This window comes from Aythya fuligula, chromosome 7 (assembly GCF_009819795.1).
Source record: "Aythya fuligula isolate bAytFul2 chromosome 7, bAytFul2.pri, whole genome shotgun sequence".
Lineage (NCBI taxonomy): Eukaryota > Metazoa > Chordata > Aves > Anseriformes > Anatidae > Aythya > Aythya fuligula.
Genome location: NC_045565.1, coordinates 4,980,459 through 5,002,811, shown reverse-complemented (window position 1 = coordinate 5,002,811; position 22,353 = coordinate 4,980,459). Strand labels below are relative to the sequence as shown.

At 52.6% G+C, this 22,353-nt stretch overlaps 1 protein-coding gene across 2 annotated transcripts in view; it reads right to left on the bottom strand.

The window, feature by feature from the left end:
* Positions 1 to 22,353, bottom strand: part of COL13A1 (collagen type XIII alpha 1 chain) — an 81,852-nt gene that overhangs the window by 23,731 nt on the left and 35,768 nt on the right. The window contains exons 8-21 of one of the 2 annotated variants that reach the window (XM_032190743.1): positions 20,579 to 20,614; positions 19,134 to 19,160; positions 18,627 to 18,653; positions 17,590 to 17,616; positions 17,468 to 17,494; positions 17,172 to 17,198; positions 15,174 to 15,230; positions 10,422 to 10,538; positions 9,932 to 9,973; positions 9,066 to 9,092; positions 8,301 to 8,336; positions 7,034 to 7,096; positions 6,424 to 6,450; positions 440 to 472 (exon numbers count right to left, since the gene is read on the bottom strand). In XM_032190743.1, coding sequence (XP_032046634.1) covers positions 440 to 472; positions 6,424 to 6,450; positions 7,034 to 7,096; positions 8,301 to 8,336; positions 9,066 to 9,092; positions 9,932 to 9,973; positions 10,422 to 10,538; positions 15,174 to 15,230; positions 17,172 to 17,198; positions 17,468 to 17,494; positions 17,590 to 17,616; positions 18,627 to 18,653; positions 19,134 to 19,160; positions 20,579 to 20,614 — 573 coding nt within the window. Of the gene's footprint in view, positions 1 to 439; positions 473 to 6,423; positions 6,451 to 7,033; positions 7,097 to 8,300; positions 8,337 to 9,065; positions 9,093 to 9,931; positions 9,974 to 10,421; positions 10,539 to 13,446; positions 13,513 to 15,173; positions 15,231 to 17,171; positions 17,199 to 17,467; positions 17,495 to 17,589; positions 17,617 to 18,626; positions 18,654 to 19,133; positions 19,161 to 20,578; positions 20,615 to 22,353 lie in introns of both variants that reach the window. The other variant, XM_032190745.1, reaches the window with a different exon arrangement.

The following is a 22,353-nucleotide window of genomic DNA, read 5'->3' as shown; positions in this document are numbered from 1 at the left end:
CCAGCTGCGATGTGGGCGTGTGTTAATATGGGAACCGTGTGGGATCAGGGAGAAAAACCCTCCCCACCAGCTCTGGGGATAACTTCCTTATCTGTCTGCTTTCCTGCAGCAGCTGGGGGCGATCAGGACAACAATCACTGCACATCTCAGATCCCTCAGGGGAACTTTCCACCCCCTAATAGGCGCCCAGCTCATCCCTTGCTGTGCTGCCATCCCAGCCCTGCTGTGGAGCGCCGTGAGCTCACCAGGCTCTGCTCAGGGAGGTGCAGAGCAGCAGGGGCACTGCTGAAGGGGGACGTAGCCTCTCTGCCAAAAGCAATTCTGCGGTTCCCCTGCAGTGGGAGCTGTCTGACCATTTTCCCGTGCTCTCCTCGCACAGCTCCAGCCCTTCCCTTGGACGTGCCCTACTTGAGGGACTGCAGCGCCGCGCAGAACTGACCTTCATCCCGGCGGCGGCCAACCCAGGGGCTCCCTGTCAGAAAGAGAAGAGACAGAAGCCTTGTTTAAATGAACTGGACGCGAGGTTTTTTGTCGTTAAGAAATAAAACAGTACCAGCCAAGTGAAACTATAAGGCAAAATCCACATCTTTTCCTTTCCAACACTCCACAGTAATGCCGTAACGCCACAGAGCGCACGTCCTCCTTCCCTGCATGGGGCGTTCACCTAGGGCAGTGGCTTTGCTTTCCAGAAAGCTCCTCTAAAGGCAGAGATCGTGGGCACAGCCAGGTCACAAAACCAATTTCCACCCCTACCCTGCTGGTGAAGCAGGGGCCAACAAGCAGAACGGCATCAAATAACTGCGGAAAGCAAAGAGACTGAGGACCGGGCACCCAGTCCAGCTCTTGATCCCAGATACGGAGCCCAGATGCTGCTTTTGCCAGAGAAGACGAGCCCTGCAGCAAGATGTTTTCAGGAGAGCTGCGCAGCCAGCCACCTTAGGGGAAAAAACGACTCCCAAGCACTGCAATTCGGGTGTCATTCCGCACCGCAGAGCAAGCCACCATAAAACCATGGGACTCAGCCTGCCCTGCAACCGGAGACGGGTGCTCAGGAGCCCCGGCAGACAGGTGCACCCGTGGACAGGCACATTTTCCTCAACAGCACGGATGCAAAAAGCAGGTCGTCGGCATCAACCCTTTGCTCTACAGCCTCTGTGTGCCCTGGGTTAGTATCAGTTAGGGGCGGGTGAAAATGTCCAGTTACAAAAGCAAAGATGAGGGGTAACGGGGGGTCTAAGGAGGGGGGAGGAGGTGAAGTAGTGTTAGGAAGTGGGAAATGACAGGGCTCGGGATGTAGCACATGAGGTAGAGAGGAGGACTGGGAGCCAAGTTCAAAGTAAAGAGAGCTTGGAAAAGTTCAAACAAGGAGGAGTGGGGAGCCAGAGAGCAGCGGGATCATACCTCTCAGCTTTCTGAAACAGAAATCGGGGACAAAGCTAAAAAACACAAGGACAGAAGATGGAGATCAGGGATTCTATGCAATAAAAGGGGGGAAAAAAGCATTCCAGAATGTCTCAGGGGTCAGTAGGTTTTAGTGAATATGGGCTGGAGTTATGAAAGGGATTATGTGCAGAAAGTGGCTGGGGTTAGGTTTTCACGGTACATTTGGGATGCCTGCCCCTCGCTCTTTGGCCTTCAAATGGCAGCGAACGCAGATGTTATTTTCTAGTACTGATCCCAAAACGCAGCCAGGCACACGCATGCAGGCTTGCTCGCACACACCGACCCTGACCCATCGCTGCACCAGTCTGGGTCCGTGCCCGCACAACCCCGCGGGCCAACACGCAGCAGGGGCAGGTTCGTGGAGCAGCCCCCAGCTCACAGAGCACAAATTCTGGGTGTTGCCAGCCAGCATCAGACCGGGCATGCCGTTTGCTTGGTGAAACCCTTCTCCCCCTCGCAGTCAGCGCCAGGAATCGGGCCCTACACTTGGCAATTTAGAAGCGGGAAGAACTCAGCTGAGGGCAGCCGACAGACACACGCACACCAATCCAGGTGATGCTCGCGCATCAGGGCCAGCAGAGCGGTGTGGGGAGGTCAGGCAGACAAACAGCACCGTGCTTTTCACAAGGTACCTTCATGCCGTGTCTTCCCGGCAGCCCTGGCATGCCTCTCTCCCCCTGGAAGCAGAGCAAGAGACACAGGAAAAGAGCAACAGACACAAGGTGGTGGGACTTCTTGGGGGGACTTGCACTTCCCTGCTGGCGTGGCAGCATCCCCCTCAGTGGGAGCCCACTGCCACCCCCCCAAAAAACATCCCTCAGCTCAGAGAGGGGAGTTCCCAAGGGCACGAGCCTTCCTTTCAACTGCACCACCAAAGGTGAGGGCTCTCTGGCCACCCAGCAGCGCGAGCCCAGTGAGGAACTGAGCAAAGGGATGAGAACTGCAACAAAGCAGGGACAAAACCAAAACAAAAAAACCTTCCCCATCCTCCTTGCACTTCTGCTGTAGCTGTGGCTTAAGACTCACCACTTCTTGCTCAGCCAGCCTGTGGCACGCACCCTGTTCTGCTCTAGGGAGATCCCCAAGCACAAAGGAGTGCCGGATCCTGGGAAGGTAAATCCAAGGAACCCGGTGGGCCACCAGCTCTGCCAAACCAGGGTGCACTGAGGACACGGACCTAACTGCAAGAGACATCTTCCTTGGGCTGTGCTGGTTCACTCAAACAAGCAGGAGTGTGGGTTTTTACACAGATGCTGAGCTAGGTGTCAGGGTCACACCAACAATTTACAAGGCAGAAGAGAAATACCCTTCTTCCTCACAAGCTTGTTGTTTAATAATAAGACATAACCATTGCACGGCACATTTTATCCGCTGAGCTCAGAAGATTTTTTTGAAAGGAAAAGTTCCAGTGCAGGACAAGGCTGACAGAGATGAGAGATCACACATTAGAGCAGCAACAGCTCGGGGAACAGAGGCAGCCTCTGTCCTGCTGCAGGATTTCAGCCCGCAGCCACTACAGGATGAACAAACCTGTGCGGGGAAACATCAACCCCAGGGTTTGCTTTGTGTAGCCAGCCTGGATTTTAGCTGATACAAATGAAAACGAAATATCTCAGAGAGGCTGCTTACTGATGTTTTTTTTTTTTCCTGAATGAGACAAGACCAAAGGTTTCTGCTGGGAACACCTGTACCATGGAGCATGGCCCCACAGAGCAGCCCTGCACGGGGAAGTAATGCCCCATCCCAGAGAGTTTCTGGGATGCCTGAAGAGCTGTTTAATTATTTAGCCCTGCGAAAGCAAAGCCGCCCTAGTGAGAAAGAGCGAGGTAACCCCTAACAGGGGGCAAGTTACAGAGCAACCACACAGCCCTGACGTTTTCTGATGATGGCCTCAGACCGTTTGCACAGCCCCCATCAACACCTGCAGGATCACACAGGCCCTAGAGCTAATTAGAGAGCAGAAACAAGCAGGACGCTGCACCATTAAAGAGCAGAAAGAAACCTCCGAGCCACAGCTGGAGGATAAGCAGGAAAAGCAAGGCTCCAGAACATCTTTAAGCCCCTAAGTGCTTGAAAGCCCTTGTAAGGCAGTAAGTACCCACCGTGCTGATGGCTTAATGCTCTCCCCATGTCCTTCATGCCAAGGAAGGGCTGCACAGTGTACCATAGCCACCACCAAAATGATGGAGCCAAGCTAGAAGCCAGGAAGGATCACCAAAAGCAGATGTGGGAGGTGAAACACCCAGCTCAGGACCCCAGGAAGGCAGCCAGCAGCATCTCCTGGCTCTTCCAAACTTTGTGCTGTCTTAGGAAATACATCCAAGCTCCTTGATCCCCCTGAAAGAGAGATACTACCCCTCTTGTCTAGCACAGGGGAAGCCCCTGCTCTTGGTGAGCAGCTTTATAGCTGCTCAGTGCCAGCCGTGACAGAGCACGCCCTGTGCTAATCAGCTCATTAGCAGCACTGGCTATGGGCTGCTAATTACACCCGAGACCCTTCCTTCTGTTCCCCTTGCTGCGACAGGCAGAAGACGTGGAGTTATTGAGCAACTCTGTGGCCAATTTCTTCTTGCTCTTTCCTCAGAGAATGGGAAAAAGCCTCATCCTAAGGAGCTTTCATAAAAAGAGACAGAAAACGTCAGCTAAGCTGAATGCAATTGCCAAGCTGGGGGGCAGCAAGTGAAATGCTTACTGAAATGACCCAGCTGGTCATACTTACAGCTTGCCTAGTGGCCTTCAGGAGACACAGATGTAGGCCTTGAGGTTATCAAATGGACAAGGGGGTTGAATTCAGTCTGTAAGCCCCTGCAGCAAGGCAGGGCCTTGAGATGTTCTCCCTGAGCACAAGAAGCAGTGATACGCTGCACAAAATTGATTGCTCCAGCTCAACCATGAATCAGCTGCGGTATCTGAGCTGGGCTCCCCAAACAAAGCGGAGGTAGATCCCGGCCAGGGTAATTGAATCCAAAGGTGGAAACATAAAAAGCTTCCCCGAGTCCCAAATGGCCCTCCTGGAAGGGAGGCAGACAGGAAGGAGAAATTTCCGGGGGCAACAAATTCATGCACCATGTGGATGCTCAGGAGCTGCTACTGGGTGATGTCTGGCTGCTGATTTAGGGCTATCTCTTCACTTTTGTTTCAATTCCTCTGAGCAAGGAAGAAAGGAAGTAGAAAGAAAAGCGATACTGACAGTAACAAATGAAAGTCTGTGTGCGAAAGAACAGGCTGTTTGGGGACCAGGGAGGTGGCCCTACAGAGCTCCAATTTATTAGCACAAAAAGCGTGGCAGGTTTTGCTTCCACTCTTTATGAAGCGAGATGAGTAAGGGCCCAAGTAGCTACAGCATGTCTCCAGGCTCACGCTGAGTCTCTAACACAGCTCAGAGAAGGCTCTCAGCTGCGGATGACCCTGAGACATCACTGAAGACTTGGAGATTTCCCTTTTGCCAGAGCCCAAACGCAAAGAGCAGGCAGAATGGCTGCAGAGCACAAAAGCTGTGGGGGGAAAGGACTGCCTCCCTCTCTGCTTGGTGCAGGCTGCCCTGCAAATGACAGATGCCAGCTCCTTCCCCCATCTCTGCCCCTGGTCCCCTCCCAGATACCCGAGAAAGGGGGAAGAGGAGAATGTGAGGAGCCCCTAGGACCTCCATGAAACAGCGATGCCAAAAAGTAAACTAGAATTGACTCAAGGGCTTGGGAGGCCTTCGCAGATCCATTATCTCCTGCGAAGGCTTTGTTTTCATCCCATCTGGGATGAAGAGGTTTCAGTTTGGGCTCCAGAAGATAAATCAAGGGCTGATTAGTCCTTGTACGTGGGTGCGAGCAGAGCAGGTGTCTGCTAACTGGGAGATGTGGGAGCAGGGCCGGAACAAGGCCTCTCCTTCCAGACTTCTCTCCCACCTAGGCCGTGCTCCAAATTCAGTCCTGCAGTTCAGCTTAATTGGAGAGCACCTGGCTGTCGAGACAGCAGCGAATTTGTAGCTCCCAGAGCACCCAGCCCTGGGTGCAATTCTGCTTTCATTTGCACGAGCACAAACCAGAAGCAATTCTTTTGTGCTCGGTGGAATCGCACTAACGCGAAGATGGACACCGGGGAACCTTTGGACTCTGCATGCTCCGTGTTATTTCTGAGGAGGCATTGTTTTCTTGCAGGAAGACAATGCTGCTGTGATACTCGACTGTTAAACCAGAGCCTGCATTCCCAAAGAGCACTTCCTGAAATTTGATGTGCTACATCCAGCCACGTTTAGTTCTGAAGGTGCCTTTTCTTCTGTTTTTCAAACAGGGACGCGCCCAGATGGAAAAAATACAGCAAATGTGTATGCTGCACCATAAATGAGATGCATGCTACACACGGAATACTTCAAATGGCTGTGTCACTGTTAATGCCTTTCAAAATACTGCAGAACCAATCCTTTCCCGTGATGTTTAAAATGTATGGCATGACACGGGACGCTCCGACTGTCATGAGCACTTGCCAATGTTGTAATGTTTTAAGCAGAGTCTACATTGAGTAATATACGTTAAATATATGGGTACAGTAAATTTTAGGCAAATAGATAACATCTGGGCACAGACCATATGAGGCTGTAAAAAGTGTACAGAAACAGACAGAAAAGGCTGGTGCCAAACCTCAGCCTGAGTTGCAGAGTTTGAGTGGATTTGATGCGTCAGCTAACCAGATTTTATGAGGAAACCCCAACCCGTCCCATCGCATGGAGAGATGCAACAAATCATTAGCAAGCTTCAGAGTCAGAGAAATGCCTTTGCGAAGAATCAAATTCCACCGAATGGATAAAGGCTGCCTTTATTGCCTGAGCGTGGAGAGTCTGTTTGCTGTTAATGGCAGCACAGATGTGTACTCCATTAAATACCCCACAGAGCTGCCTCAGACCCAACTTCCTCTTACAACCCAGCAGCCCAAGGAGCAGCATCTCCCAGATGATCTACTGTGGTACAAAACCATATTGCTCATGCCTACCTTTATGCCGGCGTCCCCTTTTTCACCCTGCCCGGCGAAGAACAAAGGGAGAAGAAGCAGAGAGGGACAGTGAACATCAGGAGAAATCGAGCGAGCAGAACAATCTTAACAGCAAAGGGCCAAAGAGAAAGTTGCTGAAGGAGGGAGTGGGTGATAAAAGCAAGCCCAGATGTCTGGAGAAACCACGCTGCCAGTCTAAATGTGGGCTGTAACCCATCCCTCGTGGGAATGCAAGGTGGCTCACCTTGCTGTAGTGGATGCTGGAGGTAGCCCACACTAATCCCTCCTGCATGTTTTGGGTGCAGACTACTCAACCATTAAACTGTTCCGGGGAGCAGAGTGTCATCATTCTCCCAGCCTTAACGCAAAAGCCTCTAAAAGGCAGGTCAGTTCTATTCTTGTATGTGTTTGGGGCTAATCCTGGTCCTGCTTCAGGGCAGCAGGGAATTGCTCAGTCCCTGCACACACGAGCAAGTCTTTCTGTGTGCATGCCTTACACCAGGCAGGGAATCTGCTGCCAGCCCCTGACCCTGTGTTTTCCGTTAGCATCTCTGGGCTTGTGTGGCACTTGTCTGCCCCTGCAGCCTCACCGGCTGCACCCAGCAGTTACCTTGGGGCCCGAAGCTCCAGGGAGGCCGTGCGCACCAGGCAGGCCTGCCATGCCCGCCTCCCCCTGGGGAAGAGAAGAGATGAAACAGAGAAAAAGAAGCAAACAGAGTGAGCAAGCAAGAAAGGGAGCGTGCAGGATGGGGCAGCAAAGGTGGGAGGGGTCCTGCACACAGGTGCCTGCCCGCCAGGCGTCACTAGGAGAGAAGCACCCCTCTGCATCAGGAAGGATGCTCAGGGTGCAAAAAGCATGGATTGAAGGGAACGGGCCCACAATCCTGTATCCTAGCAGAGCTAACACCTTTGCGCAGCTCTTTGCCCCGTTATCCCTTTCCTCGACCCACTCACTGGGGAGGATTTTCTCCCCTCCTTTCACCCGTTCCTTCCACCTTTCCCAGGGAAAGGTCACAGCCTTGGGCTCATTCCTCCAGCCAGAGCGCGGGCTCTTAGCTCAGCAAGTAAATTAGCCAGACACGTTGTTTCACGTAAGAGGGGCTCGTAGCAGAGGCCCTCACCGCGAGGTCATTGCAGAGACCCCCTCACTGCCCGCCTGGCGCCCTCAGAACAGGATGGGCCCTTAATGGAAAAACCGACGGTTCACGGGGACAGGAGGCAATAAATTGCGTCTGTCTGCAGGAGTGGGCTGTGGTCCGCGGGGGCTATAATTTCCACTTCCTGACAGAACAAAAACTTCTCGGTTTATACAGGACTAATTAAAAAGCTCTAAGGTCTTGCCATTTTGCTCACAGAGCACCCATAAAGCAGCGCAGGGAGAACACGGGACACGGGACTCCTGCCCGCTGGGAGCGTTCACCTTCCCCGTCTCCTCATGACATCTCTTCAGCAGCGTCCCTTCATTCCCTTTCCCTCCTTTGATCTCCCTCTGCGCCTTTCCCCCGTCTCTCTTTCTGTCTCCATTACACCCTCCGGACTTGACTCGACCCTGCTGTTAATTAGCAGATGCTAATTTAACCAGGGAAAGGATCAGCTTTTCCCTGCTTTATTGCAGGGAGCTATACTTAGCCAAGATTTGGCCCTTCCAGGTAGCGCAAGAGCCAGATCTCAGGCTGGAAGTGGCTGTAGAGAGGCACACGGACAGGGAGAAATCCATACCACTACTGCTGGAGGGTTCAAGGTGACAGTATGGGATCTGTGGGCCTGTCACAGCCCCTGGTCCAGCAGGAGCAGAGCTGGGCAGAGAGCTCCAGAGGAGCCCACAAGGCATCGGTGAGGCTGAATTCACTCAGCAGTACTGGAAGTGCCCCTCTTACCTTTCTGCCGGGGTATCCCTGAATCCCAGGGTCTCCCTGCAAGAGGAAAAAGACAAAACGAAGTGATGCTTGTGCTGAGAAGGACAGGTCCCTGCCCCTTCCCCTGAAGAGATGCTGGCACAAAAGGCCACTGCATGAGGAAAATTCACTTTTTTTGCTCAGAGGGACCCCCCCAAGTCGCTGAACCTCCATCCTCAGGGGTCCCTGTTACCTGCGGTGACCGACACCAGCAGGAAAGATACAAAACCCACTGGCAGCTGGGGAGCTCATGCCAGCTCTGTGCTTCCTATCTCCTCACCCTGGCTAAATATCTCAAACAAAAACAAATGGGGGTGGGCAGTTGCAGCTGAAAAACAACAACAACCACCCCCCCATTCGCACTTTGGCAAGTGAATAAATGGGAAACTGTGGTGGAGTTCACAATAGCATTGCAAAATCGGTTCCTGAAGCGCTGGTAAATGCTTTGAGAGTGGAAGAAGCCAATAAAGCTGTGTGTGGCAAAGAATTTTGCAAGAGGGGCTGATGAGGCGTGCCTTGCTCTGCTGAGATGCAACTCAGACACTTTGCCAGGGTAAAACCCATGAGTCAGCAAGCAAGCTGGGCCCCGAAGGCAATACAGAGCTGGGGCAGAAATCTTTCTCAGATATTCGATGTAACCTCCTTTCCCCCTCCTCCAGCCTTCAAAATGTACACATCTCCCCATGCCAGCAGAGTCCCCCTCTCAGTTTATCACCCTGCTCTTCTGAGCGAGGCCAAATGTCTCACCTTTGGTCCAGGAGGCCCAGGTAAGCCCTGTGGGTAAAATCAAAGCAAACACTGGAGTTGGCAAATGTAGACAACATTATACAGACTTTGGGGTGATGCTGACTGATTTGGCTTGAAATACACCTTTACAGAAATGACTTGCTTAGGTGAGCTACATCCCTGACCTATTTTTCATGTAAGTAACATTTTTACCCATACTCCCAAATATTTCATGCCCGTGCTGCTCCGTTCCCCCAGGCCTGATCTCACAGAATCCAAAGACCAGAAGCTGCTTTGCCTCGTGCACTGTGCTCCAGAATCTTTCCTGTTTCTCTGGCTTTGCTTGGGAAACTCCTTCCCAGCCCACTGTGCAGCTCTGGAGTAAATCAGGCATTGGCAGCTTTCTCTGACTAGCTAAATAGAGGGAATATATTAACAAACAAACCACTTGTGTTTTGAAATGAGAAATAACCAAACAATTTACCTGCTCTGAACCACAAAGCACACCGGATATGCGTGCATGTAAATATAAATAAACAAAATATCCATACGGGAGCTGCCTTCCTGATGTGAGCAGACAGGAGGAGAAAACTATCCCAGACATGCTTTGATACCTATATCACCCTTGATTTTGCCTGCTTATGGCAATCCAAATGTTTAGTCACCATATCCTTGGCTCCTCAGAGCTCAAAGAGAGAGGAGGATGCTTGCAGGACACCCGACACTCCATCACGTGGAGAGAGGCACTTTGGCCTCAGGGGACAAGACTTGCTTGTCCTTCTGGAAGGCCTTGAAAAGTCCTGCAGATGGCAGCTCCTTTCACAGGGGCCAGCACGTCACACTTCTCCCCAGAGCACCCAGGAGGGGAGCTGGGTTTTGGTACCCACCTTTCCATCTCTGCCAGGCTTCCCCGGTTCTCCCACTCGGCCCTGTTGCAAAAGAGAGGCACGTTAGCACGATTTTCTGCTCTGTCCCCTGACACTTAGCAACGGGCTGTATTTTACAAGGTGCTGTAGTTTTCACCCTCCTGGGCTGCTTGCTGCCAGCCTGAGAGCAGGACAGGAGCAGGACTTCAAAGGGACGGCAGGGATTTTTATCAGCCAGGTTTCTGCTGCGAGGGGGATAATTACAGCCTGCGTGTTACTTCCGTCCGCAGAGGAGGAGGAAACGGGGCTGGTGTCACCCCCTCGCACGTGTGTGTCCAGATAGCGACAGCACAGGGTGCCCGCCCGCCCTCCCTCCTTCCTGGGAACTTCTTCCTCCCCACACACCCGCATCCCCTGCAATTCCCCCGCCCGTGGCTCCAGCAGAGGCCAGAGGAAATTGCCTGCACTCTAGGAAGAGGAAGCTGAAAGGCTTTTTCTTAATCAGACTTACGGGCGGCCCAACTGGCCCGGGCTGTCCTGGGGTTCCCTCGGGTCCAGCCGGTCCAGAGGGCCCTGGCGGGCCAGGGGGCCCCGGCGGACCTTGGATTCCTGCTTGTCCTTGTTCGCCCTGAGGTTTGTTAAAACAAGGGGTTATCGGCAGGCAGAGCAAACCCATCACCCCAACACCCCGCCACCCACGGCAGGTCAGCCCGGCCGAAGCAGAAGAGGCAGAAGCAAGCCCCAGGTTAGTGCAGGAGAGGTTTCCAAGAGGCAGAGCCCTTCTGAGGACAGCTCCCCACGGTCACAAAGCCAGCTGAGGCCACCTTCTCAGAGCCCAAAGGGATCTACAGATGACCAAGCAGTCCAAACAGATCTTTTCCTTTTTCTTCGCAAGTCGGTGAAGTACGATTTATGTGTTAGGCATCTCCTGGGCTTCTCAGGAGGCTTTCCAAAGCACTTGACAGTCACATGTGAAGCGAAGCCTCCCGTGGCCGCGCTGGCATTCCCGGCAGAGCCGCAGCGTCCTACCTCAGCCTGTTTTTCCCCCCGCGCTCCGTGTGTTGGACAAGGCTCCCTCTGTTTTTCCAAGGACCGAAAGCAGAAATGCCACAAAAGCGAACGAAAATAACACGATCATCATGGCATTTCTGGAGCTCGCCCAAAGCAGGCCTACGTACGCCAGGCAGAGCCAGTTTCTGGAGGATTTCACAAGGCAGTGCGTGCGGGGCCACCTGCCCTTTCCAGCTCCCCGAACGAGGCCGTCCCAGCCGGTTCCTCCCCTCGGTAGCCCTCCGGCAGCTGCGGCTCATGCCTCAGCAATGTCATCTGGCCCCGAGGACCAGGACTCGGGACCAAGCGGCGCTGCGGAGACAGTGGGTTGGAAGCGCCCCGCTCGAATACCAGACTGCTGATCTGTAAGCGATGGATCCAGCTCCATCACAACTCCTCCAGCCCCGCTGCTGCCCCACGGGCTCCCCTCCTCGTGGCCACATCGTGACACCCCGCTGCCGGCGACCCACCTTAAATCTGACCGGCTCTTTTTCCACGGGAAGCTAGGGATCAAGCGTGGTGGTTCCCCCGTTGTAAAGCGTTGGGTGCCTGCTGGTGGGTAAAACCGAGCCCGCTGTCACGCAGCGTATGCACAGGACAATGCACAAAATCTGTCCCCTGGCTGCGTGCCTCACCAGGGTGATGTTTATCCTGGCTGCCTGCGGTGCAAACACGGAGATACGGGGACATCTGCTTTGTTTAGAACGAGAAATGAAAGAAAGGAGCTGCAAATTTCAGCCCGACCGCCGTGAGCTCTGTTCAGAGGAAAAATTTCCGAGGCGTGGGCCAGGCGGACGGGAGGCTGGGGAACTGGGAGCGGGGGCCGGCTCCCTGGCAGGGGATGTGGAGTTGGATGGGGAGAGCGGGAGCCTTGCCCCAGCACGGTGAGCGGCCGCAGGGGGCTCACCCAAAGCCCTCCTCGTGTTGGCTTCGTGTGTAAGGCACAGCGAGTGCCCATCCATGCAGATCCCTCAGCACGCGAAACGTTACTGCCACATGGCCGCGGTCTTATTAATGCATTCAGCACGAAAAGACCCCCACAGATCTGACTGGCCCGTAAGCGGATATCCTAAGGTGGAGATCGGGTGTCACGCTGCTCAGATGTCGCTCTGTATTTTTAGCTGTTGACTGGGCCGAATTTTTCAGCTCTTTCGAACGCCATTTGGTCACCCTCATTGTGCCTCGGCGATGCACAGGTCTTGCCGATGTGCTGCGAGGCAGCGGCAGGATTTTCCTCTCTCCAACACCGGTGCGAGTATTTACTCTGCAGCCTTACGTTTTTTTTTTTTTTCTTGGTGTTCAAATGCCGGGCTCCTGGAATTGCTCGGTGCTGGCGGATCTGTAGGCGTGGATTACGCTTCCTCGCGCTCGGGGAACGAACGTGGCAGCAGCAAAAGAGATCAGGGCAAAATCCTCCGGTGAAGCTGGCCTCTGGGAACGGGGGGAATTTGCAGCCCTGGCTGACGACAGGACGCAGGGCAGCTATTCAAGTTTCCCACTTCATCCTGGATAGGAACTTCAGCTTTCAAAGCCTTCCCAAGAGGTCAGCCCTTGGCCTGGCTCTTCGGATTGTCGTGTTGAAGGGCAACCAGCGCCAGCCACGGGGCTTTCCGTGCTGTGAACGCCGAGCTGATAGGAATGGGACCGAGGGCACGGGCCCGAGGGTTAAGGTCAGGGTTTTACGCAGCGCTGGGCAAGGGGCAGGCACCTCGTGGTGCTGCAGACTGCAGCTCCCTGCTAGCATCTGACTGTCTAGACATGCAGCGGGGTGACAAAACCCAGCCGCTTGGTAGAGGGTGCCCAGCACACTTCAGTGGGGTAATTACCGCGGTTTGTCTGCGCAGGAAAGTTAATCCCGACGGATGGAGCGAGGGAGCTTAAAGTGGGCTCATTAAAAGCCACATGAACTCTGACTACGGACACTTATTCACCATTCATATGTCCGTAATTCCTTTTATGAATTCATTCCCAAAATAAACTAAACTAAACATGAGTTATGGCCCTGGAAACCAAAATAAATGTGTTTACACAAAGATTTAATGCAATTTAATGAAACCATTATAAGAGCTTATTTAAACACATTCTCCCAAGTGTCTCAGGCCAGACTAGCCCTCAGAAGCAGCGTTTGCCTATTCATTCATCTCAGTTAAATTTCACAGACATTAGCTACATTTCAGCAAGAGGCTTCCAGCCTCTTCTGGAGATTGAATACGCAGGAACTGACTCTTTAAGGTAGGAGACTGCTTGTCGACAGTCCTGAGAGCAGTTTCATGGCCCATTTCTTTTCGTTTAAAGAACTGGCTTCGCTGCGTTTCTTTTTAGCCGTATTATCACATCAAAGATTGCCTCCACTTCAAAGCAAGTCCCTCAGCTCTGCCCGAGCCTTTTGGAAGCCCCTCGGCGGGGGAAGACAGACAGGTAGCAAGCTGATTAATTGCAAGCATCGGAGTAGGCTTAGAAACAGGCAACGAGGAGGAGAAGTCTACCTGGAAAGTGCGTCTCTTTATGACCGGAGGTGGAGCCAGCCGCACTGAATTGAGGAGAGGCAACAGCTGAAGATCAAACCAGAAGGTCGCAGGGCAAAGGAGGCCGTTAGGGCACCGAGAGTCAGAGAGCAGCCAGGGGAGAGAACAGAGAAGAGGGGAACAGAGAGATTGCCATCAAAGTCGACCGCCGCGCGGGGCACGGGGACCTGCCGGCAGACCTCCGAGCTCCTCCGCGCCGCGCGGTGCTCACAGGGGGACGTGCTGCTCGCCGGCCTCCCGCTGCACAGCTTTCACTGCTCGGAGATAAAACTCACCCAGGGGATTTCTGACTCCGCTCTCCTCAGGCAGAATTTATTGCAAGACACCCCCCCCACACACACACTGGCTTTGCTAAGCTCTCCACTGACAGGACGGTTTCCCTTCATCTCTCATCATCAGATTTGGGGCGACTATCAAAAGGCTGATTTTCTCCAAGTTTCCCAAGTGTGATTTCCTATTTCTTTCCCCCTTCCCTTTCAAGAGACTGCCTGTATCTGTGGGCAGTCCCTGGGGTATGGATGGGAGTGCAAAGAGCTAGCTGGGGTCAGCAGCAGGCGTCGGGGCACCAGCATGGTGCATTCAGCCATGTGGACACCACTGAGGGAAAAGACAAGACCTTGGTGAGCCCCAAGCAGGGTCTTTATTGCCCTGGGAGCCTGCGCTTTGCTTTTCCTTGTTTAACAGTAACATCAGCCTCCAACTGCTTATAGCCAGGAATGCTGCCCTAGTGCACAAAGCTGACCCGGACACGCAGAAATCAAATGCACGAAAGCTCGGGAGCATTTGTTCATCCTCGCGCTGTATCCAGTTTCCACTTGCATCCATGTCAGCCTGGCACCCACTGTGCCGGCTCCAGGCCCAGGAATGCTCCTCTGCCCTGATCCGCTTTCCTGTTCCTATCAGTTTTCCATTGAGGCCGATCTTGGTTTTTACACAGGGAGAAGAGAAAGAGGCTTTCTGTGCTCAGGCACAAAAGCCCGGCCCTGCTGTGCAGCCTTTCCCCATGTGAGCTGTGCCCTCGGAGGTGTGCCCGCAGGTCTCCCGTGGCACCAGGCGTGCCCTGGTCCCTACAAACGCCGCTCCTCGCGCCCGCGGTGCAGGCCAGGACCCGGTCCCGTTGCAAAGGGAAGCAGGCACCCAATATCGCAGCGCTGCCCCGTGCTCAGGAGGCTGTGCTCCAATATGCTGATCCTGAGGCAATAAAAGCACTGCTGGAAAATCAGCCGGGCTGATCTGCTTGGAGGAAGCCCTGCTCTTTATAGGAGACAAGTGCAGGAGGCCCCTTAGCTCAGGAGAGCATTTGGGGCTGAGCTGACCTTTCCGGGGGGATGTTGCTGTAAATCAGCACAGAAGGTGTGCCTGTATGAGTGACCCGGAGCCATCTGAGCTGGCTTTGTCTGTCTCCTCGAGTGCTGAAGTGTATCTGAAATATTACGCAGCTCACAGAGAAGCAGAGGGAGGATGCTGGAAAAGGGAAGGAAGCAAGTGGAGGGAAGCAGTAAGAGCTTTCCCAAAACCAGAGGAGAGACAACGTCCAGCGATGGATTCAGGTTTGTTTAGAGAAGGAACCCGAGGCCTCCTGCAGGCAGCTCCTGCCCTGCCCCTCTGTGTCCCAGCGTGCAATATTGGGTGCACATCCTTGTGCCTTTGCATCGCAACTGGGTCCCGCCAAGCCGTCACCCACAAACCTTCAGCGTAAGGATCTGGTTAGAGCGCAGGGCTGCGAGGGTGGTGCTTAGGTATTCCTAGGGGACAGTGAAGACGTGACAAAGGGGGTCAGTGAGACACACGGCATTTTGGAGAGCAGAGGGAGCACGGCTGCTCCCCCTCTTCCCGGCGCTGGGCTCCCGACCCCAGGGCAGCGCTCTGGGGACAGCCAGCCCACACCGAAGGTGCAGCCCCACGCCTGGGATCGTCCCTCGCAGAGCCACAGGGCAGACAGACTCATAGAGAAGAAAAAAATAGGAAACTGCAGCATGAGCCAAGGCATACATCCTAACCTACATTTCCTTCCTAAGAAAACAAAGGCCAAACAAAACTGAAACGACATCTCTGGCTTTCCAGGATGTTGCTTTTCCCCTCCTTGCCCAGAGCAACTGACAAAGGTCCTTGTCCATGAGGAAAGCAAGAACAAATTGCAGTTCAGTCAAATGGATGGCACTTTTACTGCAAGGCTCATCCTCCTTTTCATTCTGGGAGGAGGAAAGGGAACTGCACCTCTGCTGGCTGCTCGCACCCTGAGCCTGTGAGCAGACCCTCTGGGACAGCCCCCCACGGGCTGACCTGACAGCAGTCGCTCTTCCCACGAGCACATCCTGGAATGCCTCGGGATGACCCGTGGGCTTTTTAAAATGCTGAGCTTGCTGCTTCGGTGAGTCCAGAGCTAACCCCTGAGGCTTTGCTGGGACGTGAGGCTTTGCTCCAGCCTTTTCCCTGCTGTCCCCACCCTGCTGCAGTCACCCCAGGGCACCTTCACCCCAGGAGCGAGCGCAGGTTTCCCCGTGTTGCCGCAGGTCCCGTCCCCACTTTTCACCTTGAGCTCTGAGGACAGCCAGGAGCCAAGGGCTGTAACCAGAATCCAGGACACTGCTGGGGTGAACATTGCTGCTTGCTTCTTTTTAGCATAACAATCTAGTGAGCCTGCTCGCCTAAAGAAACACAGCTGACCTGCTATTATTGTACCCGGGCTGGCACATGCCCACCGTCCCCATCTCCCTCAGTGCCAGCTGAGATCTCGCCCCTGGCTCTGCCACACAGAGCATCCAGGGCCCTGCTCCCCCGGGGACAGGGCACGGAGCCCAGCTAATTGTCCGGAGGCTCGTCAAAAATAAACAGAAAGCCCTTAAGCCTGTCTCCCTGTACACCCAGATTGCAAATTCCAGCCGCTTCATATGATGTCGTTCCAATGCATTTCCAGTGGATTTCCAGCGCTCGGGTTGTTTTTAGAGCTGGTTAAATTTTGCCCCTGTAATCCCCTCAAACCCCACGATGTTCTCTCTCCTCTCTTGGCTGTGGTACATGCTGACCAGGCCAGGCCAGAGAGGCAAGTGGGGCAATATCCTGGCTTTCATTAAGCGGCTGCTGGCATCGGTCCTCCCTCTGTGCCTCTTCTCCACCCTGGGGACCAGCTCTTGGGGGACCAGTCAGCGCCGTGGCCACCCCTGCTCATCTTCAGGCAGGGAGCACAACCCTTCCTTCCCCTTGGCTCTGTGTGGGGTTGGGGACAGCAGGAGGAAGAAAAAAAGAGGGAAGGCAATACAGTGTCCTGGGATCTGCAACCCCTGTACTGCTCCTGGCTGTACTACATGTGGGAGAGGGACAGAGCTGGAGCACCTATGTTCCTCCAGAAACCCCAGGTTTCACTGGGTTTTGGGGTAAGGACACAGGCCTGGTCTCCACCACGTATCTGTGTCTAACCCCATGGGGGCACAGAGGCTTTCCAGGAAGAAGCAACAAGAGCATTTAGCCAGGGGTCAGCCCCGGTGGGCAGGAACAGACCAACAGCCCTCCTGGAAAACCTTATCTGCAGCTTTTCTGTGAAACACATCAATCAGCCGGGCGCTGCTGCCTGGATGAGGCACCTCGTTACTGAAGAGATCCGTATTTCCAACGAGAAGCCACTCAAACGAAGGGGGATTAACATGCAGGAAGGCACAGGACAGACGATAACGACGCTAATGACTTACCCTGTGGGGGTACTCCGCACACTGACCCTGCGAAAGAAGGGGATTAAAAGGAAAGGGTTTAAACCACCAACAGAGAGGACCAAAATAGACATGCAGGGTCAGAGCCACAAGGTGTAAATCACTGCGGCCCTACTGAACTCAGTGAGGCCATGGCAATTTACACCTGATAAGCAGCCTGCCTTCCACCCCCTGCCCCCAGAGCCCCCTGTTTCTCCTGTATCTCTCGGCCACTCAGAGTCTTTAGTTTTAGTTTTTAATTTACTTTTCATTTTCAACACGTCTCACGTTAAAATTACCTTTTCTCCTTTTTGTCCCGGGGGTCCCTATAAGAGAAAAGTGATTTTTAAAAAAGCTCTCAGTAGAGAGGTCGGTGCATGTGAGGGGAAAGGGATCGGGGAGGTAGAGCTGGGGTACTTACTGGTTGTCCCCTGGGACCTGCAGCACCCTTTAAAGAAACACATTGTGATGAACGTGAGGGGAATTCCCATTTACAGTGACAAGACAACAAACTCTCAGCACAGGGTGGAAGCTCAGATTTTAAACACATTTGTGGAGAAAAGTTCCCAAGAGAGCTCTGGGCCCTTCGTGAAAGGGGAGTGAAAACACACGCATGTTCTGGCTGCGCCGTAGTGGGGGAATTATTAGGAGAGGGGGAAAATCGTCAGGAAAACACACCCTCATTGTTCCCGGGCCCTCAGCCGACGCGCTGGGATGGAACCAGCAGCAGCCAGGACTGAAGCCTGGTTGCGCAAGTGAGGGATGTCAGAGCGGGGAAGGGGATCTGCAACATGTGCTCGCCAGAGGCTACACCGACACCCAGGCTCCGAAAACAGAACGCGCAGAAGAGAGCACGCAGAAATTCAGTGAGCGAAGGTGACTACAGAGCTGCTAGCTTAGCACGTTGGTGTTCGGGGATGTCACCATCAGAGATGTCAAGAGGAACAAGACCGCACTTGGGTTGCCATCAAGCACGGCCTGAGTTTATCATTCGCGATTGAAAGCATTTCGGTACAGCACGCAAGTGAAACTGAGCTTCAAGAGGGGGAAGGAAGATATTTAATATGAAAAATATGCTTGTTTTTGGTTAGATAAGTTGAAAGCCACCAGATGGGTTTTCAGAAAACTTTCCATCAACTTTTACTTCTGCTATGAGGCCAACCACGAAAAATGTCAGCTCCCAGAGTATATTTAAAGAACATAATTGCTAACTGCAAGGAAAACATATCCCATGCGTAACTAGAAAGTTGCTGTTGTGACATGATGAATCGATAGCCGTAATGTAAAAATGACAGACGTGCACCCCAGCATGCTGCAACGAAGTTACAGAATTAGGGAGGGCACTGGCTGAAGCTAGGAGCTCTAGCCTCACTACGAGCTCATTTCCAGCTGAGTAATGTCCTTCCAAACTAACCCAGCAGCCACAAACAGACAGATTTTATTTATTTATTTCTTTACCATCTCCCCCTTCTGTCCAGGATGGCCCTGCAAAAGAAAGACAACGTGCCTCAGCTTCAGTCATCGTAACCTCTAGAAGATGTTGGCTTTACCTGCTTACCCCTTGCCTCGGGAGGTACTTTGTCGAGGGCGTTTCAACGCCAAGCACATGCAGCTTCGCTCGCTCACCTGACAGGACACCACTCCCCCTACCCAAAGCACTCCGAACAAAGTGCTTTCCCTGCAGCAGGCGGGCTGATGCTCTTGCAAAGTGCTGTTTTATAGATTTGCCTAGAAAGAAAGCAGCCACGTTCTCTCTCCCTTCATCTCTTGACTCCTGCATCTCCCCCCCAGGCATTTGTGGTCTCCTCCTGCCTGCCAACCTTCTAATTTTCTTTTAATCCACGCGTGTGCATGACATTGCAAAATTACCCTCTCTAAAGCATGCTTTGCAGCAGGCAGGTAGACAGGCCAGTGGGACATAGCAGGAGGGAGGGCACAAAGCCCTGAGAGAAGCTGTTTGCTTACCGGTTTGCCGTCCAAGCCAATAGGGCCCTGCAATCAAAACCAAAAAAAAAGAAAAAAAGAGAGAGAAATGAGGAGAAATGCTGCTGCTGGGGTGTCTGTCTACCTGTCCCAGCAAGCTCTATGTGCTGCAAGACTGCACAGCTGGCTACCGCCCCAGCATCCTCACTGCTCCTGCTGGGACCTGCTCTCTGTCAGCCCACTGCAGCAGCAAAGCTGGACACACGAGGAGGCAGGAGGGATTCATGGGCAATTTGCACAAACCCGCAGCATTTCTCATTGCTCCGTCCTGTAAAGTAGTTGGAAATCAGCACAGTTTTCTCAAGACTTTGATTTTAAAAGGCACCCACCGTTGGGGGAAGAGGAATTTTTGCAAACGATAGAATAAGAAGAGTCCCAGGGAAGAGGTGACACAGCTCAGCAGCATTTTGAAGGTACTGCCTGATGAGAAACAGGCTCTGCACAGCACTGCCCCACCCGCCGCTTCTTGAGCCGTGCCGATTTGCTCTCTGCTGCTCCAAAAGCCAAAGACCACAAGGGCTGGGGGGAGATCTGCTTCTCCTCAGCCCGGGGGCAGCTCAGGGCCCCCCTTTCCACAAAGGGCAGAGCCGCAGATCCCAGTCAGACAGCTCGCAGCCTGCCAATTCCTCCTGTTTTCCAGGCATGAGTCTCCCCCGCAGACCTGCTCTGGCACACGGAGCAGCAGCTGAGCTGCCTGGCGGGAGCAGGGGCGCCAGGGGTGTTGGTGCTCGCCTTAGGCTCCCTGGTTGTCCAGGAGAAGTGCACAAGAATAAATAGCAACCTTGTGAGTCCTCCAGCAGCCTCAATGCTCCGGAGAGCATTGCCAGCAACCGTAGGGCTGAAATGATATTTGTTTTGTCCTCTCCTGGGCTTGTTTCCCGTTCCCTTGCCCATCTGTAACTTAGCATTGGAGAAAAATCTCCCCCTTCCTGGGCTTTTTGTCCTTTCTCTTTGGCATGACCCCAGCTGAACTGCATCGTGTGGGACCTGTTTGGATCACAGATGCCTGCTGCACTGCAGAATCACCTGAAAGCTCAGCGAGGGCTGGAATTTCGCCTAGCTGGGGGGTTATTTTCTTTGCTTGGGTGGTATTTTCATAGGATGGTTTTCTTTTACCGAACAGATCTGGCTTCAACTATGTTATTTTAACACTTGTGGTGTGGTGTTTTTTTTTTTTTTAATTAATTTCCTTTCGGAGTTTTTTTTTCTCCCCCTCCATAAGTATCTTTTAAAGGAAAAAAAAAAAAAAAAAAAAAAAAAAAAAGAAAGAAAGAAAGAAAGAAAAACAAGTGAAGAAAAAGCTACTTTTTCCAGTGATCAGATCAGGTCCCTGGTCTCAGACAGAAATGATAAGCTCCAGCGAGCACTAATGACACTTCCTAGGAATACTGCACACACGTACCCCATAAATTAGGAGTTACACTTACCGGGAATCCAGGAAAACCTCTAGTTCCAGGCTGTCCCTGGAAAGGGCGAAACAGAGAGAGCAGTTTAGAGGAACCGAAGAGGAATTTGATGAACCCCATGTCCTCTCTACGGAACCTTTCCTTCAGCCTCTGCCCGTTTATCCTGCAGCTCTCTGAAGAGTTACCCAAGGTCTGATTTGATTTCCCTCCAAGGGGAAGGCGACTTGGGAAGGAGTGGAAATCTGACATCCCTGCTTCAATTTGTACAGGGCCAGCAAAATGCTGGAGCAGGTCCAGCTTGGACTGCAAGCCGTTTCCTTGAAGTTTGTACATTAATTAAACGGGTGTCCCTAGCCCATACGCTAGCCTTTTGGAGTACGTTCCAGAGGCTGAGCTCATTTTATGGCAATTCTTGCTGCCATAAACCAGAGGCGTTTAATGCAGGGTGCTGCTCTGTGCAAGACAAACCTCGCAGGTCACTGGTGTCTAAACACAGCCATTCCTCTTTTCCTCCCCTAATGTGCATGTCCCAGTGCATTCATTTGCTTCACAAATAATTCTGGAGAAGAGATGATTTTTTTTTCTGCTTTTTTTTCCTCTAAGAGCTATGAGAAAAAGGAGAGTTAGGCAGTGTGATGAGGAACATGAGCACCAAGTTCTTTTCCCCTGCGTTTTTCTGGCTAGCCAGGGCTGGCTACCATTTTGGGACCAGGTACAGCAAACAAACTAGCTCGCTACATATCTGGCAGCTTCCTTACTCACTTAAAAACATGAGGGGAAAAAAAAAAAAAAAAAGGCAAAAATTGTAATTGTCCTAGCTGCTAATTTTGCATAATTGTACAGTTTCTGGGGCTTGTGACATGTCAGGTCACAAATACCCTAGGCCTTTGCTCATCCAGTAAAGATACCACTTTACTTGAGGACTTCAATCTTCACAAAAAAATGAGTGAGCCAAGTCAGGAAGGAAGGTGGACCAGATTTCAGCGTATCTGGAAGCAAAGCCACGTAGATGAAAATAGCAGGATGAGGTAAATCCTGTACCATGCTCATCGAGCGACCGCTGCGGCAGCTTGCCTTCCCTAAAAGCTGTGCTGTGATGACAAAAAGCCCAGCTTTCTTGTGCCTTCTCAGCTTCATTTTGGGGAAGAAAATGCCTTCCTTAGGCACTTGGAGATACTGTGACTGGACTGTTTGAGCCTTGCAAGGGTCTCCTAGGAAAGAGCTGGGTACGAGCAAGGGTTTGCTTCTTCACCTTAACATCCTGTGTGGTGACGTGGGAAGGGGAAGAAGGGCACAGGTTTGCCAGACTGCAAGGAGCTGATGAGATTTGCTATAGCAAACAATTTCTGTCCCCATGGGAGACTGCTTGGAGAGGGAAAACCTTCAGGTTACATCTCCTCCATCCTCCCTGTGCAGAGATATTCAGCGGGGATTTGACCCCGCAGAGAATGAAGGCAAGGAACCTCTTTGCACAGTCTGAGGGCTGCTCCTACCACAGCGCCTGGACTCGCACCAAACAGTTGTGTTTCTCTACACAGTGCTAGCAGGACCGAATCACATTTGCACTGTTTTCTTAGTTTTGCTAAGTTGAACTTGGTCAGCTTTGCTTTGCATTGCAAGATACACATAAAACCACCTGGTCTTGTTGGCCAGTGACCAGGAGGGAAGATAGGCTATAAATTAAAGGATTTGTCCACCGCTGCTTTCTGAAAAGGCAAAAAGCAAGAAGAGCCTAGCCACAATTCATTAATTTTGGTTCCCTGTTGGAAGCCTCCCTGGACAAGAAGTGCTAAAAA